Here is a 9,896-nt window from a genome sequence, read left to right on the forward strand (position 1 = left end):
ACTTGGCTCCTTCAACTTTTGAATGGCATCAATCTCTGATTTCTCTTATCATTATCCCTTCAATTGAGATGGTATATGTGCTTCTTCACTCTTTGATTTCTACATTATTATCTCTTCACTTGAGATGGTGTACCCTAATAATACTATTGGAAAGACACAAAACATGCATTTGAGATGATGTAACTGTACACTATATTGGAGAATTTGGGAATCTCCCAAGTCCCACTTTCATGTTTAGGATGGATTCCAATTTCAAGTAATGGGCTCAGATTTGACCATGTGGACAAATCTTAACCATATTGGGAAGTCCCAAACTATTTGAAAATTCCTAAATTCCCTAATATAGTGTTTTTTAAACCCACTAATACTCCTAAAAAGACACAAACACAAATCACACTTTTGTATGGTTTAAGGGAGTTTCAAGTCTCCATGCATTTTTGAAACACCTTCTCTAACATGCTAAGTGCACTTGTCGCTTTATATTGTACATTGAAAAAGCATCTTACAAGATGGTTGGGAATTCGTTAATGTACTCCCAAAGGGTTTCCATGATAAACATGATAAGCCTCTAGATCATGGATTGGGTATTCTTCAACCTAAACATTTGGCTTGATCATGCCCCTGCTTGGATGATAAAGGGAGGTCTTTCCTCTATCCTCTTCGACTAGTATGATTTTATTATACCCATTGCATCCATCCATACATTAATACATCACTTGTTCTACCACTTTATCTAGGATATTACATGAAGGTTAATGGGAAATGATCTTTGATGGTCTCTTCATTATATTTCACATAGTCCTCATGCACCACTATCTTTCCATTCTTCTTAGGCACAATGTGTCGACGTTGAGGCAGAAGTAGAGGCTATCCTTGGTGGGTGACACTTGGGAATCCACATTTCCCTTTCATCATAGTACGTTCTTGTGTTGCCCCCTTTTTAGGGATAGGTTCTTGTGTCACTATTGTGGTTGCTTGTGAAGCTATTCTTGTAGCATAATCACTTGGGGATAGGAGGAAGTACCCTATCATATCATCTTAGGCATATCTTGCAAGATATGCCTAAGATAACGCTTTAGGTACCCATCTTACACCTTAATTAGTATTGTTAGGATTTCTTGGCCCTTCTTGCAAACTCTATCCTATGAACTTCATTAACATATCTAGCATAAACATTTCTTAGCAAGATTACAAAAAATGTTAGCTACAAATTTTTGCTTCTAACATGTTGATTCATTTGCCTACACATACATTCAGATTGCCTACGCATTAGTCTAAGTGAAAATAGTATGCCCATTTCTAGATTGCCTAAGAAAAGCTCTTTGCTATTTGAAGGATGGATTTGGCATGCTCACAACCTCTCATGCACATATGCAAGGCAGGGGATTGAATGGAAGCAAGTTCATACAAACTGCGAGATACAACACTTGCTAAAAGGCTTAAATATTATTTGGACAAAAGAAGTGTTCTATTCATTTGCTAGAAGGCTTAAACAATATTTGGATAAAAGAAGTGTTCCATTCATATGTAAGGCAGATGATGAAGCATTGCAATACAATTGGCATTGCCATACTCCACCCCTTTGTTTGCACTCACACTCTCAATAACTATTCAAACATCACCTGCTAAAAATAATTTCAATCCATCAACACCTTGTAGGAACAATCACTCGCACCCTACACAATACTCATACATTGAGATAATCAACTCACCCAACTATTAGCACTACCCCTCTCTTTTATAGCTCACTACTCATCCTTTTTATATTCTTTCCACCTCAATGTTTGGTGTGTGCTTCATGCCAGGCACTTTATCGTTAGTGAAGCCCAACCACTAATTAATATTCCTCTTAAGAGAAATCCTCACTTCGACTATTAGTGTGACTTTCGGATGCTCCCAATTTGTGTGCTGTCTCATTGCTTTCAAGCCTTCACTAGGATACAATCCAAATGAATCATGATTTTGACTTCGGGCGGTAGCTCACTAATTTGTGTGCTGTCTCATTGCTTTCAAGCCTTCACTAGGATACAATCCAAATGAATCATGATTTTGACTTCGGGCGGTAGCTCACTTCACCCTTCATTCATTTTGCTTGGACCTTCCCTTCATTGTTGGAACCCTTCACTTTGTTGTTGGAGCCCTTTGGTCTAGGGTATCAACACCTTGCAATGCTAAGTAAAACATAAAAATAATGATCACTTGTAATGCTTGGTATTGGTTTGATCTAAAGTTAGGAAACACACATATGTACATAGTTATGTGAAAACAATAGCTCTCATGTTTCCCATATTATCTAAAGTGATTTATATATATAGCACTGCTTATCCCAAGTTTATATTGTTAGTTCATCATGCTAGAACAAGACTATCATTTTACATGAAAAACTATCACCCATATCTTCATATAGATAATGAGAATCCTTGGGTCATTTTTGAGATTGATGTATTGGGAACAGGTAGCTCACTATGTGGGTCTATAAGGACTATTATGTGATTGTATCCTTGGCACCATTATCTTTCTTTATCAAAAGCACAAAAGAGAACTTGAGTAGGGCTTGCAAGCCACATGGTAGCAATGCATTTGTTGGTTTTATATAGGGCTTGCAAGCCACATGGTAGCAATGCATTTGTTTATAGGGACAAGGCTAAGGTTACCCATGCCACACGGGTGATAATATTCTTAGAGGATGTAACCAATGCTACCTTACATGCACCCAAAGAGAAAGGCAGAGGTAGAAGCTATCACATGAGAGAGAATCTTATCACAAGCCTCGTGGTTGGAAGTGGGATATTATGAGAAAGGCCATCACTAATAACCACAATGTCCTTGCCACTTATCCTTGGGAAAATATTGAGAATGAGATAAATAATTGGTGCACATGAATATCGTGAATATTGGAAATGAGAAAAAGAATTGGTGCACGGTGGAGCTAACACAAACCCTCCTCGTTTCTAGTGAGCATCATAACAAGGTGAATGATATATCTATCATTCATTAGGCCTACCTCTGCGTGAGTAAAATGCCGAGAGAGAGTATAAAATTGGAGGCCCTATGCTGAAAAGGAAGGAGATTAAGATTGTGCAAAGAGGAATAAATGAGAATGGTCCAAAAGTCATAAAAGGGGACCCCAAATCATCAACACTCTCTTCCAAGGTTGGGAGTAGGAGTAGCCAATGGGAATTTTGAACACCCTAAATAACAATGAATGCACCCAACAAGTGCACAAGACCACAAATTAACAGGTAACATAGCATAAATAATAATAATAGTTTTATTTTTCCATCTCAAAACCACAACCTTCCCTAAGGCCTACCCAAGGAAGGCCTATAATTTTATTTTTCTCATCTCAAAACCACAACCTTGACTAAGGCTTAGTGCACACGAGCCTAGCCTAGCTACTGGCTGCAGGTTGGGTGCGCATTTGAGGTTGCTGTAAATGTGATCGTTTTGTTCACGTGAGATTTTAGTGTTGCTTCCCGCGTGTTGAGACGACCGGCTGCTGCTAATGGCCTGTACCCATCTACTCCCCTCTGCCTCTCCTCTATCCCCCTTCTGCACAAGTTTTCCTGGAAAGGCTCCCGGCAGGTCTTCGAGCAGTTGTAGTGCACCACTTGTGGCGAAATCAAACTGAAGGTGCGAGTTTAGAGCGCTTACATGTGCCCTCAAGATTAATGCGTGTGGACCGGAGCGTGGTGCAGCCAGCTTCGCTTCCATCCGGCTACTCGTCCATCCTCCACTACACCACAGGCCGAAATAACCGAAGCTTAAATGCGTGCTGACAAATGGCGTACCCATTGCGGGCAGGCCAATGAACATAGAGAACAAACTTTTCTGTCATACGATTTCTGAGGGTCATAAATGAAATGGTATTCTTGCATAGAGGAACCGTAGTGCCTTCTCTCTATCTCTCTCCGCTCCCTAAGCCCCGTTGACAGTCGCACGATTTCTGAGAGCCATAGTCTTGAGGGAGTGCCATGGCTAACGGCTCCATAGCTGCCGTCGACAATCTTGAGGTCACTCTTGTTGAGACCTGCCTCATTTCCCCGCACAGTCCCAGTCTCAGACACCACCTCTTCCTCTCCAGCTTGGACATATTTTGGCGTGACTACCACTATAACCGCAGGGTCCTCTTCTATTCTCTCAGCTCAGATCAACAGGCTGCCTTCGTCACCACTCTGAAAGAAAGCCTATCCAAGGTGCTGGTGCACTTTTTCCCCGCAGCTGGGCGTCTAGCGATTGTCGATGGGAGGACCGTGATAGACTGCAACGACGAAGGTGTTGAATTTGTGGAGGCCACCGTTGATGCAGATCTCCACCAGGTGCAGATTCTGGATTTCCAGCCATGTCCTTTCTTCAACAAGCTCGCGCAATGGGAAGAGCATCCACTCAGTATGGTCGACCGCATGCCTCTCTTGTCTATCCAGGTATGGATAACTGGAACATTGCACATATGTTTAAGTAATCCCTCCCGTTATGTTATTGTCCCAGCTCTGTCCTTAGGCGGCTTCAGCTTGCGGACACGACAACTCTGCTCTCTTGATTTAAGCGGCTGCTGAGTAAACTCGGCCGCTATTCATCAGTTGTTGCTTCAAACCTGTAGCTGCTATACAACTAATGTTTTGTGATCTCTTTCCAGGCTACCAGATTTCGTTGCGGTGGTGTAGCGATCGGCTATGCCCACAGTCATGTTCTCGCGGATGGTCATTCCATGTGGCACTTCATGAACTCTTGGGGGGAATGTGCCAGGAAACAGCCTATTTCGATCCTGCCGGTGCACATGCGCACCGCTTTGAAGGTGGAGCAGCCTGCTGAAGAAAAAGCTTTTGTGATCTTCCCTCCGGAAGACAGCTCATTGAAGGGACAAGTGGGCGCAACGAAGCCGAATGAACCATTACTAGAAAGGGTGTTTCATATGAGCACAGAGGAGATGAAGAAACTAAAGGAGGAAGCGACTCCGGATGGGAGCTTCACATCCTACGAAATCCTGTGCGCGCACTGGTGGCGACTCATAACGAGAGCCCGCAAGGTGCAAGACGAAGATACGGTACGGTTCGGCGTGCTGGCAAACATGCGAAGCCGGGTGAAGCCAAAGCTACCGGCGGGGTATTTTGGCAATGCGGTGGTGTTCACGTCGATGTTTGCAGAGGCAGGGGAGGTGAAGGGGGAGAGGTTGGGGAGGACGGCGGGGAGGATACACGAGGGGGTGGAGAGATGCAACGAGGAGACGATGTGGGGGATGATAAACTGGCTAGAGGTGAACGGGGGAACGTTTGGGAGCAGGATGATGACGAGGGCGGCATCGGTGAAGGCAGCGAGTTCGCCAAGGTTTGCTGTGTACGAGGTGGATTTTGGGTGGGGGAAGGCGGAGGCAGTGAGGGCAGCCAAGGTGATGGGCGATGGAGAGATGGTGCTTTTCCCAGGAAGACAAGGAGACGGCGTGGACATCTGCCTTCCCCTCACCCACACTGCCATGCACTCTCTCCTGACCCTTGTCGCCTCCTAACACCCTCACCCACGTTCATCCGTACAAGTCTCCCATGCGCCTCCCAAAACCCGCCATATGTCAGCTTCCCAGTGGGCATCCGACCGCATTTGGTTGTTGGCCCGATTCCCCCCCAGAAAGGCCCTTCCCTCCTCCTTCAACTTCACTTGCACACATTCCTTAGCGTCCACCCATTTCTTACCACCACCACACCCCCCTGCACTATCCCATGACCTCACTCACTTTTTCTCTCCTTGTCTTTTCCTCCCCTCAGCTCGCGTGCCCTAATTTAAATAAATAATCATAATAATAACTAGCCTTTAGAGATCCCATGGCCTCACTCACCCTTTGTCCTCCCCTTGTCTTTTTCTCTCCTTCTCAACTCTCGTGCCCCAATTTAAATAAATAATCATAATAACTAGCCTGCAGAGTCCATAGGGGACTGTGCCTTAGATGTAGTGTTATTTGGCCATGACAGGTTCTACCTCGTGGAGCATGGCATCGTTGATAGAGTCTTCTACATGCAAAGATGCTTAGTGTAAAATTCTCCCATGTGATTGGTTCTTTTGTGACTTGCAAAATTTGCCTATTTCCATCTACGCTTGCCTTGTCTTACAATGACTAGAGGCATCATTTAATTCATAAGATGGCTTACCCAGCGTCCAAGGGACTCATCTCTAAGTTGTATTTGATTCATGTCTAAGTTATATTTGATTCAACTATGCTATAAGGTTTTTAAAATTCGAATGGCTTCCAAGGTTTTGAGTCTTTCACAAGGCATCTTGGGGAGGGTCGTTGTTTTAATTAAGAAGTTAATGTGTACTTTTATGTTAGTTGTTAATGGGCATTTAAGGTGAGTGTTCTTTGCCATCTGGTTTTGAAAGTCAAGGTACTTTTTGCTCGTTTATTAAACATATGATATGATACCTACTTTATTAAATATATGACACCTGCTTTATTAAATGTATGCCAGATCACAAGGGGCTCCACTCCCCCTCCCTAGCTATGGGACCCTTTCCCCTCTTCCTTGTTCCTCTCGTCTTCTCCTTATATTTTATTATTTGTTTTAACTATTTTCACTAATCGTGTCTACGTGGTTGTCTTGCCTTGTCCACTTACAAATTGGGGTGATAATCCTTAACAACCTTAATAGAATCTATAGTGGAATTGCCCCTTTGTTAGTTTATATTTGCCTTAAATTGTTTCTCGAACAAAGTTCGAAAAACCACTGTAACAGGGGCAAGAGAATAAATGTATATATCTTCCTTCTTACTTTTTCTATTGATAATGTAGTTATACCTATAAACTATGCTGCTCACCTGAGTTTTTGTTATAGCTTCCAATATCCGATGAATATTCAATCAATTAGTACATGAAGAACAAGAGAAAAGGCTACAAGTGCAAAGGGTCATCAGAGCAATTATTGTAAAACATGACGGATTATGGATGGCATTGAGGGTGTTGAATTAAACCAAGGAGTAGAGAGCCATGGCTATCCATTACATCTCATGTCATAATTTTAATGAAGTCCCACCACAAGCTTTAAAGTCACTTTAATCAAAGACTTAAATATTCACCTTCACACAAGCCCTAAACCCTATGTACACAATTGACTACTCCTTTTAAGGAAAAACTAATGCTATCTAGGATGGTCAAAGACATTTTGCATAAATTTAAAATCTCTCTCTCTCTCTCTCTCTCTCTCTCCCCCCCCCACACACACACACACACATGCACGCATGCACATGCACACACGTATGCACACGCACACACATGCGCACGCGTATGTGCACGTGCACATACACACAGATCTATGTATACCATAACACACACACACAACTCTATGTGTACTCTAACAAACACGCGCGCGCACACACACACACACACACACACACACTTGGAGATCATGTTGCCCTCTAGCTGATGGTTGGGTGATGATGTGTATGCTTGAACACTAGAAGCATTTATACATAATGGGAGAATTTTGCATTTATTAGACTTTTATTGTAGACTAGCGTAGATATGTTATTTGTAATGTAAGTTTTTTACCCCTTAGCATTTATTAATATGGGAACTTGATATATCCCTTGGGGTCCTTGCAACCTTTAGGAGGGCATAAGCGAGGAACTCCTAAAAACATTGGACTGACCAATACATTGCAAACTTTTGCAATTACTATTGGTAGACAACGTTGGAATAGAGACACTCTATATATTAGTAGTTATATATAAAGCGATACAAGCCCAAGGAAGGGGACCTGTGCTCTAAATATATAGGGATGCATGGATATATGTATATTCATATGTGATTGGAGGAGATTTGACTTTGACAGACCTCAAACCCCACACCATAGGAATCATCATGAATTTGGCCTCCTTTATGACTAAATACTTGCACTATGGTTGGATTTACTAGCGTGACAAATGTTATCATTGTTTGGTATTGGCCTCGGAACATAAATGGGTTGGATGCAAATGATATATGTTTAGATCTTATAGATTTATTAAACCTTTAAGAAAAGAATCTCTCTCTCTCTCTCTCTCTCTCTCTATCTATCTATCTATCTATCTATCTATATATATAATTTCCCTAATTTTTTAATCATGAAATGAGGATGATATTTTGGAGGGAATCCATTAATTAAATATCATGTTTTATGGACACATGAAAAATGGAATATTTATTCATAATAGCTAAATGAAAACATATCCTATTCGTAGTACTTGGGGGTCCCTAGTAACTCTAAGGTGTGCTACTTGACCACCACTTCCCAAGAGAATTTATGGGGCACTTGGGGAAAATGGACTATAACCACTAAGGTACCAAGCCTTGCTCTTTGAAAGAATGGTGTAGGGACAACATGTCCATTATGACATATATCCATCAAGGGCAAAGGATGGAGGCTTGCTTTAAAGGCTCTTAGTGCCACGGTTTACCTGTGACTTGGAGAAGAGGATTTTTTGGAAGAAGAGATAGAAGGATGTCCACATGCTATTTACCGCCTTCTTTTGCCTCAGGAAACCTTGCCCATTATCCATACTATATAAAATGAACTTTGAGCAGGAGCAAAAACCTTCAATCAAATGGAGGACAATGAACCTTGCGTGTGGGAGACAATGAACTTCGTTCTCCAAGGCTGAGGGAAGCTCTGCACTAGAGATAAACCTTCAAAACAAAGAGACCTTACCTTCAAGCTTAGGTGAGTTTTTTATAAGCTTCATGCATTACCTTACCTTCGATCTTTGGCATTCTGTCTTATCGAATTCCTGGCAGCTTCCTTGTTCATGTTTTTGCTCACTTTCGCTACTTTGATATTTCTCTACAAACTCAGTCTCATTGATCATCCTTCGCTGCTCCCATTATCTATCTATGCGGGTCAGGCTGATTGAATTTGGTTTCATAAAGTGCCTTTCCAATTATACTCTCTGCTTTCATTCTTCAAACATCCCCATGTTCAACTCTCTTGGATGCGGTCCACTTGTATGCTTGGACACCTTGGAGTCCTTTGTCACCTTGGAGTCACTCACTCGTGAGTGGCTATAGAGCTCCCATGGGATCGCCATACAAAAGCAGTCGGCCAGAGCCTTTCTGCTTGCAGACCCATGTAGCCATGTGACCATTTTACAAAACAATCACTCATATTTACTGTGATCTTTCATGGGCCAACATTCGGGCTTCTCTAGAGCATTCGGACTTCACATAGGCTGTGGAGACATGAAAGGACTCTTAGAAGAACTCCCAAAAGAAATTCAATTCAAGACTCGACCTATTGGCTGTGACTCAACATACTAATTGTTGTTTGATATGTTGAATTGTAACTATTGGCTCTCGGTCAGTTGGAGCAGCATGATGATTCTCAGGACCGACTAGAGGCCTGGCATTTGCTCGTCTACTAGACACATTGGGCAACCACTAGTCCTACAGTTTGTCTTTTTGAGAAGAGCTAGTTGTACTGGGATTTCATTGAGCTCGCGAAGCCTCAAGGGCTCTATCTCTTGTATATTTTACGCCCCTATATTTTATTGGTCTTATGCTCATGAAGATATGCTTCCGAATGTTAGAAAGTATGAGATCTTGGAGCACTCCTATTACGCTACCCTAGAACTACTCCGACTGTTTGGAGGATCGAATGACGTTCATTGATGTCTAGTTGTTGATTGACTAATAGATAGAAAGTTGATGCCTTCGTTAAAGCTAGTAGGAAGTGACACAGAAAAAGACACGCAATCTTTCACTGCGTATAGATCAGGGAAGGCCTCGCTTCTTCTACTAGCAACAAATTGTTCATACGTAATCCTGGGGAGCTTAGAGAAAAGCTATAGTCATCCTCTTTAGATTTGGCCTCCAGCTTATTAGTAGAACCGAATGCATTCTACTAACTACCAAGCGGGAAGAATAGTTTAGATCATGACAT

At 42.2% G+C, this 9,896-nt stretch overlaps 1 protein-coding gene across 1 annotated transcript; it reads left to right on the forward strand.

Annotated features, from left to right (window-relative positions):
- Positions 1-3,783: 3,783 nt before the first annotated feature.
- On the forward strand, positions 3,784-5,522 carry LOC147879518 (hydroxycinnamoyltransferase-like). Its single transcript, XM_087371822.1, has 2 exons — positions 3,784-4,424; positions 4,637-5,522. Exons 1-2 carry the CDS (start codon positions 3,975-3,977, stop codon positions 5,501-5,503), a joined length of 1,317 nt encoding a protein of 438 aa, XP_087227948.1. The 5' UTR covers positions 3,784-3,974; the 3' UTR covers positions 5,504-5,522.
- Positions 5,523-9,896: the final 4,374 nt, after the last annotated feature.

The sequence above is a fragment of the Dipteris shenzhenensis genome, chromosome 33, assembly GCF_047967505.1.
Source record: "Dipteris shenzhenensis isolate YYH24624 ecotype China chromosome 33, Dip_SZ_1.0, whole genome shotgun sequence".
NCBI classification, from domain to species: Eukaryota; Viridiplantae; Streptophyta; class Polypodiopsida; order Gleicheniales; family Dipteridaceae; genus Dipteris; species Dipteris shenzhenensis.

Excerpts from the sequence above, each read along its gene's own strand:
- LOC147879518 (XM_087371822.1), top strand. The coding sequence starts at position 3,975 with ATGGCTAACGGCTCCATAGCTGCCGTCGACAATCTTGAGGTCACTCTT. Across the intron at positions 4,425-4,636 it reads TGCCTCTCTTGTCTATCCAG|GCTACCAGATTTCGTTGCGG; the intron begins GTATGGATAACT and ends ATCTCTTTCCAG.